General features: G+C 42.0%; 1 protein-coding gene across 1 annotated transcript; it reads left to right on the top strand.

Annotated features, from left to right (window-relative positions):
• The first annotated feature begins 985 nt into the window (after positions 1 to 985).
• On the top strand, positions 986 to 7,802 carry ALDH5A1 (aldehyde dehydrogenase 5 family member A1). Its single transcript, XM_080611526.1, has 10 exons — positions 986 to 1,303; positions 1,559 to 1,642; positions 2,708 to 2,878; positions 3,155 to 3,271; positions 3,690 to 3,833; positions 4,710 to 4,853; positions 5,689 to 5,847; positions 6,402 to 6,571; positions 7,333 to 7,391; positions 7,544 to 7,802. Exons 1-10 carry the CDS (start codon positions 1,001 to 1,003, stop codon positions 7,747 to 7,749), a joined length of 1,557 nt encoding a protein of 518 aa, XP_080467652.1. The 5' UTR covers positions 986 to 1,000; the 3' UTR covers positions 7,750 to 7,802.
• Positions 7,803 to 13,845: the final 6,043 nt, after the last annotated feature.

The following is a 13,845-nucleotide window of genomic DNA, read 5'->3' as shown; positions in this document are numbered from 1 at the left end:
CAGACATATTGCTGACACAGCAAGTAAATGACTGTTGTATTTGAAAGGCTATTTCAGGCCAATGCTTTTCTTTACCTCAAATTAAATAATTTATATATATATATAAAAAATTGAGTAATCTATAGGTGTTCTCCCACCTGTGGAATTTGGACAGTGTAACTGCCATCACTGCACAGAAGTGAGGTTTCTGTTAACATATAAAGCACGGCAAAGAGCATCCTCCCAGTTTGTCCAGTTGATGGTGCACTTCCCTTATAACAATTGTGTCAGATTTCACGAAAACTTAAAGCCAGTTGCCAATGGAACATTAGTAGAAACACACTAGCTCCCAAGTTGTAGGCAACACAAAGTCCTAAGTTTGGTGAGCTGACAGCACATTGCACACATATGCTTGGGTCATACCCAGACAGAAACACCAGCTGATGATGGAGGAAATCATGGCAGCACTCCTGCCACACGCATTGCCATGAACTTTTATGTGACTGCACAGGCTGGGTGTGCTGCAGCTCCCAGCCACCCCTCATGCAGACCTGACCTTGCCACCATGCCAGGGCACAGCTGGGACATGTGGCACAGCCACGCCAGTCCCCAGCAACATGGTGGCACCGGGCAGGGCCTTCATATGGCCTTCGTGTCACAGACTGCCCGATGCCACCATGGGACCCGCTGGATGGAGAAAAGGGCCACTGGCCCACTGCGACCACAGCCTCCTTCAGGTGGGTGCTCCTGCGGTTAAGCCATCAAGCACTATTCCCCCCTCTCCTTCTGGATAGGGTCGCGATGGGGTTAAGAGAAAGCGGGCTCCGGAAAGCAGTAATTCCCAACTGTCATACCCCCACCACTCCGACACCAGACCAAACGCTATCCTCTACCCCTACGCAGCCTGCCGCTGTGCCCCGCCGAGTAAGCCGCCTCTGGCTCGGCCCCTCCGCAGCTCCTCCTCCGGGGCGGCGCGGGCAGGCTGGGCCCGGGCCCCGCCGCCTGTCACCGGTGCGCGGCTATGGCAGGCCTTGTGCAGCTGCGGGCTGCCGCCGCCCGCCTTCTCCTCTTCTCCCTGCCCCCGCGGCCCCCAGGCCTGGCGGCGGCTCAGCGGCGCAGCAGCTGCGCGCTGCCCGCCTCCCTGGTGCGTTGGGGCGGCCTGGTCGGCGGCCGCTGGGTGGAAGCGCCCACCGTTTTCCCCGTGCAGAACCCGGCCAGCGGTGAGGAGTTGGGCCGAGTGGCCGACTGCGGGGCGGCCGAGGCGCGGGAGGCCGTGCGGGCCGCTCACGATGCTGGCGCCGCCTGGGGCCGCCTCCCCGCCAAGGTGAGCGGCAGCGGAACATGGCGTCCGCCGGGGCAGCGAGGGGGCTCCGGGCAGAGCGAGGCGGCTCCGGGCAGAGCGAGGCTCCCAGCGCCGCCAGGGGCGGGAGGCGGCCGCGGCGGGAGGTCCGGGGCAGTGGGGGCCACCTTCTCTCCGGCGGGCTGTGGGTCTACCCCAGGGGTTGCCCGGGGCTTCGCTTCCCCCTCGGAGAAGCTCATCCCTGCGGGCAGCAGCCACGGCAGCCTTCTGTCTCCCCAGGAGAGGAGCGTGCGCCTCCGCAGATGGTACGAGCTGATGATAGAGAACAAGGACGAGCTGGCGAGGATCATCACGGCCGAGAACGTGAGTAGGGCAGCAGGGCCGGCTGCCCCTCTGACCGGCCATGGGCGCTGGCCGTGCTCGCATTCAGCCTTCCTGGAAACGTAACACAGGGGTGCCGGCACTGAAATAAAGTAAACTGATGCTAACACTGAAGTAAAACAAAACGGGCAGACGTCAAAACACCCTGTATGCATTTCATTGGTTAGCCACCCTAATACTTCATAAAGTTGAGCCTAGCAGACACATTGTGTGCATTCACATCACTCGGTTATGTCAGTGGATAATGTTTCAAACGTTTCTGACATACGGTCTCTTTATTTCGATGACAATAGTACCTAACAATCCAGCAGGAATCAGACCCATGTTTTGCTTCATGATATAGGAAAGCATACATCAACCTAAACCATGGTGTTCATGTTTGTGCTTTTTCACTTTCCTTGACTTCGAAAAATTGCAGGATTATTAAAGCAAGTCTTCAAGTTGAATTCACTCAGTGTGCTTTGGTTTGCATCGCAGAGCAGAGCAGTCTGGGAGCTCACAGATTGGTATACTTTTGGATAAAATCATGGTGGGAGATACTTGAGCAGCTCTTCTGTGGTGTCCCAGCTGCGAATGGGAATTCAGTCCACAGGATCAGACCTGGAGGTAGTCCAGAGTAATACGCCCCAAAACAAATGTCCCTGGCATAAACCTGTAATTGTTGTGCCATGATCTGCATCTTTCTCAGAATGCTAATAGCAGCTAACTGCTAAGTTTGTAATAAAAGACTTGCTACATTTGCTATTCTGCCTCCTTGTCTTGGGCAGGTGTCCTGTGTTCAGCCGTAGCAGTCACTTTTCTCCTCCTTGGCGGCTGGTGCAGAATCCAGGCACAGCATACAAAATGTTGTCTCTACAATGACTGTATTGAAGCCACACAATTACTGCTGCTGCAATCATATAGTCCTTTTTGGAGACTGCAGTGTACGTGACAGGGGATTATAAAGTACTCTGAAAAAGAACAGAAACTGATTTCAGTTGATTTGAATTTGTTTATATTACTTCAGTCTGCTGTTTACAGTGTTTCTTTAATCTGATCTAATCAAAGGGGAAGCCTCTGAAGGAAGCACAGGGTGAAATCCTGTATTCTGCCTCATTTCTGGAGTGGTTTGCGGAGGAAGCTCGCCGGGTTTATGGTGATATCATTCCAGCATCTGCAAAAGACAGAAGAATCCTGGTGCTGAAGCAGCCTGTAGGAGTGGCAGCCATCATAACCCCAGTAAGTATAGCTGGCATTTTGAAATCATGGGAAGGTTTTACGCTCAGCCCACAGAATGAGGCTGTGGCCTGTCTGGTGGCTCCTCCAGTCCTGGCAAACACTCCTGTTAGGTTTCATTTCTGCCCTGTACTTGCTTTTTCCTGGATTGGCCGTGCTTCTCTGTAATGCTCACTTAGGACAATGCACATCTGTTGGATTACAGAAAAGGTTAGGTATTTCTGCAAAAACAAGGCAAAATTTTCCCAAGTTTGACTGTACTTTTTTCTCTCATCCTAGTGGAATTTCCCCAGCGCTATGATTACCCGGAAGGTTGGCGCAGCTCTGGCAGCTGGCTGTACAGTGGTAGTGAAACCTGCAGAGGACACACCGTTATCAGCATTAGCTCTTGGGGAGGTGAGCTTTTATGCTAAGCTTTACCGTAGCAGTGGACTGAACCTGTAAATGGGGAGTCAAGATGGGCTTTGAAGATACCTGTGGCCAGCTTCATATATGAAGAAAGGGCAAGCTGGCTTGATCTAGAGATTTAGTTTAGTAAGAATCTTTGAAAGTTGCTCTAATACGGTCTAGAGCCTCAAAGAGGACCTGGCCATTTAGCAAAGAAAAACATCTTTCTATCTTTGGTTACTCTGACAGCCAGCTTAAACTGGAGTGAGGCTACTCTCTTGACACTGTGGCATCTGTTACTTGTTGTGCTGTGGACTTACAGTTTTCATTGACTTAGAGATTGGTTTCTTTGAAATGGTAAACATTAGTGACTATTTCTTGTGCAAAATGCACTGATAATGCAAATTTTGTATTTCTTTTGTTGCAGCTTGCAAACCAAGCTGGAATTCCAGCAGGAGTGTATAATGTTGTTCCTTGTTCCAGACAACAGACATCAGCTGTAGGGGAAGTCCTGTGCACTGATCCATTGGTAGCCAAAATATCTTTTACTGGCTCTACAGCAACAGGAAAGGTACATAAGTGCACAGAATATCCTTGAAGAATATTATGGTGATTATGCTGGAAAGGTAGTGGGGGAAGTATGTGTCTTTATACAGAGATGCCTTCTTTTCTGGCTGCTGTATACAGATTGTCCAAATAATTGTGTACTTCTTGAGATACTGCCTATTTACTTCAGTGTCAGTACTTCACAGAAGCATGCCTGTGTGCAAGGTCTGGATAACTGCCTTTTATTAAATTATAATATAAACCGTTCTGTACAAGATGCTATTGTTTCATATCATAGGGTGACAACATACTAATAAGAACACTGAGTTTCAAAGGTATTGTTCAGGAACAGCTTCTGCAGTTGAAAGTATTAGAGAAGTGATGCCCTTGAATCTCACCTGTCAACCTTAGTCAAGAAGCAGTAACCACTATCTCTAATGAAATAAGCTTTTAAACTGTAGAGTGTTGCTAGAAGATGGTGGGATTGTATGAGATGGCTGTATGCAGAATGAAAAAGTCTGGTATCGAGGCAGATCTTAACACCAAGTTCTGTCAGATCTTGGAAGAATTTTGTAAGAGTAGGCAAGATTTTTTGTTATCCAAAAAGAAAAGAATGAGAAAACAACAGTGACAATACTAGTGTGTAAAAGCCTGACTTGAACTAAAGTTGATGAAAATCCTTCTGTCCAGTATTTCCTGGCCAGAATTCAATCTCTGAAGATTTTAATGAAGGAAATTAGTACTTGTTTTTGTCGTAGGAGAAAACAGATGGTCTAGCATTAGAGAGAAGATGCAGATTAATTCCCTGCCAGAGCTAGTTTTTCACTGCTTTTCATCTCTTGATTCCACAGTTCACATCTGGTAGAAGTACAGATTTCTGTGTCTCCTCTGTTGCCTACAGATACTGCTGAAACATGCAGCTGGCACGGTGAAGCGAGTTTCCATGGAGCTTGGAGGACATGCTCCTTTCATAGTGTTTGACAGTGCCAATGTGGACCGTGCTGTTGCAGGAGCCCTTGCTTCCAAGTATAGAAACTCAGGGCAGGTAAGACTAATCTTTTTGTCCTTGTTTCTGGGAAGTGAAGAGCTGTACATATAGTTTAAGTGTAGAACACTTCACAATGAGAAGTCACATGTAGCTTTGAGCACTCAAGCCAGTTATCAGCAAGCCTGACATGGCAGTCAGTTCTGTCACTGAGAAGGAAGATACTAGAACCTCTTGCAAGAGTGTGAAAAGTGATAAGGCATTTTGTCAGCATTTTGTTGTTGGCAATAAATTAATTAGACCACATTTAATTAATTGTGGTCAAACAGAGACTGGATAAGATCTAACATGAAAGACACCTCTGCTGCTGCATAGAAGGATCAAGTAGTTGTTACTTTTTACTGTAGCAACCAAAATAGGATGTGGCCAGAGCAAAGGGGTAGCACAAATGAATAGGCCGCTGAACGCACTTAGAATCAAATTCCATGAAGAAAGCAAACTCAATTAGTGAAGGAGTTAGAAAAAAGACCCCACCCCCCCCAACTGTGATTTGAGGTTCTGCTGCTCAGTCCAGCACTGCTAATTAGAGGGTGCTTCTTGCATATTCTGGAACTTGTTTGATCCATGTATCATTCAACAGAACTCACAAAATCTGAAGTGACTTACATTTTCATGCTGACACATGCTGACAGCTTGTCGAAGTTGTATTCCTAAAGTGGGAGGGGTGATGAAAGAAATGGCAAAGCTGAGTAGCAGCTTAGGATGACGGAGAAGAGGTAGAGGATGGACCACTGTAGTAACCTGAAGATGTGGCATGAAGGCCAAAATTAATTAATTGATAGATTAAATACAGTATAAACTACTGTTTGTTTTTCCTTTTCGTGTTTGTTTTCAGACCTGTGTTTGCACAAACCGTTTCCTGGTGCAAAAGGGAATCCATGACAAATTTGTGGAAAAGTTTGCTAAAGCCATAGAGAGAGAACTACGTGTTGGAAGTGGATTTGATGAAAATACTACCCAAGGGCCACTAATTAATGAAAAAGCAGTAGAGAAGGTATAAATTATTTTTCACATCTGAATTTCCTTTCTATGATCTATAAGTAACTTGAAATTTATATTTCACTTTTTTCATACTTGTTTTGTTAGAATGTATTTGCAGTGTAGCCAAAAGTGTGTTCTGTCCTCCAAGACAGCGTATACCTGTAGATGAAACAGATGTGGCCACTTAATGTATCACTCCCTTATTTCCATTAAGGGAAAAAAAGATTCCTCCTTTAGGAGAAACTAATTTGTCCTGATTGCTTCCTAGCAGTTCTCAAGAACTTTTACTGAAATTGTATACACTGTGAGAGTGTGAACGTGAAAAGCTGAATCTTTAATATCCATGAAACTAGGATCATGCTCATAATATATACCTCTGAGATTATGTCAGACTGAGAGAAATAAAAATTCAGGAGAAATTTTGAATAATACTGCAAACAGTCTTCTGCAAAGTATAAACTTCTCCTCAAAATCTTTAATACTAGAGAGTAGTATTTCTTCAGTGGAAAATACACTGTTGTTCATTCCCAGATGCTGACTTTGAGGTTTCTGTTTTGCATACCTCAGGTAGAGAGACACATTAATGATGCAGTTTCTCAAGGAGCATCTATTGTGACTGGAGGGAAACGGCACAGCTTGGGGAAGAATTTCTTTGAGCCAACATTACTTAGTAATGTTACAACAAAAATGCTTTGCACCCAAGAGGAGACATTTGGCCCTTTAGCACCAGTTATCAAGTAAGATTATTAATTTTCCAGGTTAAAAATAGCAATTAAAATATTAAATATTATCTTAAACAAATAAGGTTTGAACGACAGTTTACCGACAGGTATTTTTGCACAGTCACACAGATCTTGTAATAAGACTGGGGTACACATATGAAAACTTACTTTGGATGTGTAGTTCGTTTGTTTCTCGCTCTTGACCCAATTTTAGCATCTGTTTAGCAATTTTTTGAGAATTCTTTTAAATTATATCAGCAGTTAAGCAAAGGTACATACAGCAACACCTTCATCAACTTCATGATTTGTGGTAGGAAGTAGGAGGCAGGACTTTGCAGATTGTCGTGTGATTTGCCAGTCCTAAATTTTTTCTGATGCAGGATCATCTTGAGCTCTCTTTCTCTCCTAAAACCTTTCCTGCCTACATCCAGAGCAATTGGATGTGATGGAAGAACATACGGTTCTCTCTGATAGTTAAGAGTGTTTGTGTGGTTGGGGAAATTGGTGGGCTGCCCTCTGTGAAGTAAATGTTTTAGCTATGAGTATCTAGCATGGATAAAGGCAACCCTAACTACTTACCTGCAGTTTAAATGAAGAGAAGTGGTCAAAACTCCTCCGCTGCTTCAAAGTGAAAATTAAATTAGATGTTTAAAATAAACTTTAGGAAAAATCCTGTACCTTGACCTTGTATTTGATAAGGCTGCTGCTTGTGAGTCAGCAAGATGGTAGATGAACTGCAGACCTCATTTGTGGTTTTTTTCTCTTTATATTGACAGATTTGATACTGAAGAAGAAGCTATTGCTATAGCAAACGCAGCTAATGTGGGTTTAGCAGGTATGCCTCTGTCAGATAAGTGTGTTTCTGTAGTTTTATGAGCTTTAGTGTTACTGAATGACGCTTTTAAATGTTAAGAAGTCTCTTTTTCAGAGTCTTCTCCAACTGTTCTTCCTGGTTTTCATTTTCATTCCTGTATCTCTGTGTGGCAGGATATTTCTATTCCCAAGATCCAGCTCAGATCTGGAGGGTTGCAGAACAGCTGGAAGTGGGAATGGTTGGTGTTAACGAAGGCATAATCTCATCAGTGGAGAGTCCTTTCGGTGGGGTAAAACAGTCTGGCTTAGGGCGAGAAGGCTCAAAATATGGCATTGATGAATACTTAGAAATAAAGTATGTCTGCATTGGAGGCTTATAAAAATCTTCGAAAAGCACAATCCCAACAGTTTGGAAAAGAGTGCTGTAGTTTTAATAAGCTTCTTGAACCAGATACACGTATGAATGCAACTTCTACCTTCCTTGAAACTAAGCAGCCCTGTTCTGTATGTGTAGAGATATTTACAGTATTCTGTGCTGCCGTATGTTCTTACATGTTCTGTATTTATACATTGGTTTTCAGTAATGTGATTACAGTGTCTATAATTTTCAGCAAGGAGTAGGGAAGAATGCACATACATTATTCTTTGATTACCCCTGTGTGACTGGGAAGACTTGGGAGACCTGTGCATAATGAAAACAGATCAAAACCTATGGCAAGGGGAAACTAGACCACCATTTTCTACTGCCTCTAATGTTTCAGTGATGATGTTGGAGGCTTTGGGGAGGACAGTCTCCCTTCAGAACTCTGTGTACATACTTGCCTCTTCTAACGTGGTTATGTGACCTGCTTTTAGAGACAGGTGTGCCTTTTGTTAGGGTTTTTTTTTTTTAGTTGTGAGAAAATCTGATGCTTATGAAAGGTGAGGAATTGCTTTTAGCTCCAGCTAGGCATCCACACAGGTAGCAGACAGCTTTTTCAGTGCATGTTAATGCTAGTTGCAAAGCTGCCAGCTGTTGAGCTTTGGGCTTTTGAGCAAAGAGCTGTAATTTGTGCCTAACAGTTTGCACACACCTGGGATCAAATACAACTTTTGTTTGATGTTTGTGAACCCCAGCAGCCCTGAGAACAGGACAGTCCAGGAAGGACAAGGAGCAAGCCTTACATAATTGTGACACTATAAGGGCTGTGTGAAGGAAGCACAAGTGGTGACATGATGATACAAGTAAACTCCCTTCCATGAAAAGAATGTGACTATCCTTGGGTAGAAGTAGTGTCACTGATGTAAATGTTGGAAAGGAACATTACTCACCACCTCCAAAGAACATGAGCACATAAATGGTTCTGTTCCCATGGACATTGTGCCTTGAATTGGATGTGTGGTTATACAGGTGAATGTCCATTAGGGAGGAAGGCTTAAAAACCTTTAAACTTGGCTAACTTGTGGCCTAATAAAGATTTAAATAGAAGTGATTAGAGGTGATTTCTATGCATCACCTTACCACTTCGTCATCTTCAAAAGATGATGTAAAGCTTCCTTAACATGGAACAACCAATGCTGTTTAAACTTTATTTTTCATGGCAGTCAGAAGAAGCACTTGAGAAATGAGCAGTGTTAATTTGGCAAATAAATCAGCACTGCAGAAGCTACAGGGAATAAATTTTGTTTCATGTGTTGGTTAAATTTATTTCATGGGGTTTTATCCATTGATTATTAAAAATAAATGAAAGAAGGCAGCAGAGCTCTTCTTTCTATACATTAATGAATGTACCTTATGAAATGGGGTATTTTATCCAATCAGGCAAAGAGGTATCAGGTAACACAAGACTTGGGGAGGGGAGAAGGCAAGCCACGATTGAGTTTCACAGGTTTTTTTTTAAAGCGCACATAAGGTAGCATTGACTGCTACTGATTATTTCTAAGTATTTTTATGGTTATATTTGTGTAACGCTTGAGACCCAGTGGGTCTGGAGCACGTTGTCTGTCAGTAGTGTTTGGGCATCGTGCCAACTGAAGTGGGGTTAAAGGACACTTAACTGCCCTTCTGGTAATTTCGAATGCACCAAAAAAAGCACATTTAAGATAGTGAATTGCACAGACTTAAAATATGTCTGCCTGTGAACTACAGTGTAAGATAAAAATTAAAGTTATTTCATTGACTGCTCTATGACAGTGCAGTCTTGAATGTGGGTCTACTTATTGGGACAGTGCAGGTGGAGGATACATTTTTTAACCCACTGCTCTCTTCATTGCCAAGTTACGAGTCTGATGCATTGGTACATTTATAAACTTGATGTCTTTCCAGAGAATAGCACTGTTAATGAGTAAATGTTTACTTTTTCCTAGCAAATAATACCTTCTACTATGCCTGATAACAAGCACAAACCAGAATTAAAGATAAGGTATGTAATAAACTTCAAAAATACCTTTGGCTGGACTGGATTGTGGTTGTATTCTAGCATAGTATCCATCTGTCAGCAAGGTCTACATCAGGTAAGCACAGAATAATCTTAAACTTGTCTTCATAACAAAAGCTGTGATTCTTCAACAAAACATATACTTGAATTCTCACACCAGTTATGTTGATTAAACTTGTGATAGTTTAGCAATTTCTGGGTATTAAAACTGTGATGGAAAAATATTTTCTGTTAATAAATAACTTCAGTGAAAGTACTGGATTGTGTGGTTTATTACTCTATTCAATGCTGAACTGACAAACTGACAACAGCCACATTAAGTTCAGTTTCTCAGATTTGCAGATTTTTTTGTTCTGCCAGCTTCAGCACTGGAAAAATAGACACCTCTTTGCATCCACATGTTCATAGAATGGTTTGGGTTGAGGTTTAAGATTTTGTTACCTTTATTACAGTCTCTTGTATCTAAATAAAATAGATGGCACTACTTTGACACACTAATTTGCTATCAGTCATTTTGTCTGCTAGCTTTTTTATGCCGAATCACACATTTTACCACAAGATAAAGGCTTTGTGGATCAGAGTGCCTATCCGTGCCTTCAGGATACGATTACTTGCATAATTATTTCATTCCTTAATATTTAAAATAGATTTTTGGGAGCTGTTTTATTTCCATTCAGTTAATACGGTTCTGAAGCCTCAGAAACCATCTTCTGGTTTCTAGCCTCACTTAGTCAATTTCCATTTTATTTTCTTGTATTACCCTTTAAACAGCTGTTGTTTGACCCCCAATCCTCTCTGTGTAATAAAACTTTTTAAGAAGCTACATTTATCTGTTCTACTAGATACTAAGATTTTTAACTTAAATAGGCAAAAATCTCCAGCTAGTGCATAAGCTTTTTTTGGCATGTCACTCTGGGTAATTCTTGTCTATTTGTATGCTAAGCTGTCAAAGTTAACTTGGGTGCCAGTGCAGGCTTTTGATGCTAATAACACTAACCTAATACCAGTGAAGATAGACAGTAAGTCTTACTGAGAAGTATGTCAACATCTAGTACTTAATTTTGTTTGCAGTAGCTGGCAGCTTGCACTGTTATCTCTTGTCACCAAGATCAAGGAAATGTTTTAACAGACCACTGTTCTTGCAGCCTATCCATTTCCCAGACACGGGTGTTTCGAGACATCTTTTATGCTTTCATGATTAACTCACAACATAAACAGCAGTTTAAATGGTTTTCACAGAGTAAAATAGTTTTTAACTTTTCTAAATCAATCAGGCACATGTTGGGAGTTGGCCAATCCTGTAAGTAAAAGAAGCTCCATCCTTTGACTTGGCATTGACGTTACTGTCTCACTGTGACTGGCGTAACTGGTTATGCCCTTTGTTCTAGCCCTACTGCTTATGGAAGGATTGAGCCATCTTAAAGGAGAAGGTTTAAGCATGGTCTTCAGAAGTTTCAAGTTAAATTTTAATGCTTGCTTAAAGTGTTTTCAAAACTCTCTGCCTACGAGCTTCCAAGACATGAGAAGTTGGTGGTTTATTCACTTTATCAGTGAATGCTGAAGCTACTTAGCTAAACTGGCTTAAGTTGTTTAGGAATCACTAATTACCTTCTGTTGCACAAGCCCAGAAGCTTACACTAGCCTACTTAAAGGGGAGGAGGAAGGCTGTTGCTGTGACCAAAGTGTACAATGCAGGAAAAAACAGACAGATCCCATTCGTCAATAAAAAATGATGCGTTATCTTGCCAGCTTATTCAGCAGCCACTATTCCCTTGTAAGAGCCAGGTATGAACCTAAGAGGCAGCATGTAGACTGTGACACCATGTATCCAAATACACTTAACTTTTGCTTTTATGGGTATGTTTTTTCCTTACAGAAAGACACTTGTATCTCATAGTACCTTTTATTATGATTTAGCACAAACTTCACACACACTGATGCATGGATTTTTCCAGTTCTGAAACAGGCAGCATAACCTACCCCTAGCTAACAGCAGTATTTTAGGTTATATTGCACACTAGTATCTGATTACTGCAGTGATTATACTTACAAATACTCAAGTATTGTATTTGCTCTAGAATAAGCCACAAAACTTGCAAAATAACCACACTTGGCATGGCAGCTGATGAATATTTACACACAGCCAATTAAACCAAGTAAGGACAAGCACCACATGAAAACTCATACTGTAAACTACAGTAATTTTTTTCTGCTCTCTAATGTACTGACTTACGTTACCTGTCTGAAAAAAAGACACTGGTTTGCTTTTGTCAGTAGGAAGGAACATAAAAGCACTGCTTTTATGTTTGAATACAGACATAAGCTATGATATACAACTTCTATTAGCCTGATTTGAGTGTCAAGCCCAACACAGAAAAAAACATGTCTAAAAGAGTACCTGACAAGTTCCTAGAATGAAAGACAAAACTTTATTAGTAGTTACATAAATGTAGTAATTTCAGCTCAGAAATGGTTCCAGTTACAATACATTATTATTTGCAATAAATAGCATTTTCTAGAAACAGACTCCTAACATAAATTCTGTAATAGCTCACCCGTCCACCTACAGGGAGAAGCACTTCCATACATGGACAAACTACTGATGTACAGCTCATCTGTGCTTGGTTTGTAGCCTGTGCAAAAGAAAAAAAAAGTACTTGCCTTTTCTTCCTCCTTTTTTTGAAGTGTATTTCTAAGCTTTAGGGTTTTCTCCCTTGCCCTGGGGAGTTCCAGACCTAAAAGTTATGTGAAATGGGTTCTCCTTGGCTGCAGAAGTATGGGATTAGTATTCTAGTTAGTGATCAATGACAAGCAGTAGATAAGTTTAAGAAATTAATTCACCTCTCTATCCCATTTCCCTTCTTCTAGAAGAAAGGCTACCTCTATCAAACCTCATAAATAGCTAGAAGACTAAAGTAGCTGTCACTTTATTACCACCACTGACTGCTGACTGCTGCCCATTATTAGTATATTAAGGGGCAAAACTAGTTTCCCTTAGGCTTAGAAGAGGAATAGGAAATGTACCTAAGCACTCAGGTTATTTCAAGAATATTAGAACTGTATAAGGAAAATTTAAATTCAGCATAGAAAACACATGTGCTCACTCTCCCTCTGAGAGATGCACACACTTAAGTTCCTTGCATGTGTATGCAATTGTTTGCTCACAAGAGACCAAGAAAGAAAAGGAAAATTAGCATCATAAGAACAGAATAGTAAGAAAACAGCTGACAGCACAAGTGCTCAAACAGTACCTGTATCTGATGCATCTGACAGAAGGACACTAAGACTGTTTACCTAAAGGACACAGCTGCAAAAAGTGTTACTACACATGAAGCGAGGATAATCTTTTTCTTTCCCTCCCCAAATTAGCAATTTGTAATTAGACTGTTCACATTTTGCTGAATTTCTCAACAATCTACTCAGTTAACTTGAAAGCCTGAACCACAGAACAGAGAATCTGGATGTGTATCTCAGCATTTTTGCCAAGGTAAATTTTGTTCTGTACTGTAGTAGCATTTTGGTTAAGGAAATTAAAAACACAGGCCTATGACCTGTTTGCAGCATGGCAGTTCCATGCTGCGTACACACTGAGCTGAGTACTGAACCTGTTTAATGCCTCAGGTAGCCAAAATATACTCCTTACTTAAAATACAAACAAAGACACTTCTTTTGCACAGAGGGACAATCTCTGCTTGTGCATGGATCAGCATGTATAAATTGACACAAGATGCAAATGAAAGTCCAGTGCTTACTCCAAGGCTATGAGGCACTTCAAGTATCAACTCACCTGTCTGCCTTCAGAGAGAGGCAGTATCTTACCAGTGCCAAACCGAATATATTATTTATTTTCACAGAATCGTAAATAGTTTGGGTTGGAAAAGACCTTTAATCGTGTCCAACTGTTAACCTAGCACAGCTATGTCCACCACAGTGGACTCTGAACCATACATGACAACCTATATCTGGTCTCCTCTGCTTTTCAGAGCACATGAGGCTGTTGGGAATATTCCCATCCCAATTCCACAAAGAATCTGCCAGCGCTCTTTCTGTATATGAAGA

The sequence above is a fragment of the Psittacula echo genome (assembly GCF_963264785.1).
Source record: "Psittacula echo genome assembly, chromosome: 2".
Classification (NCBI taxonomy): Eukaryota; Metazoa; Chordata; class Aves; order Psittaciformes; family Psittacidae; genus Psittacula; species Psittacula echo.
Note: the sequence above shows the minus strand (reverse complement) of the source record. Positions and strands in the feature narration are given on the sequence as shown.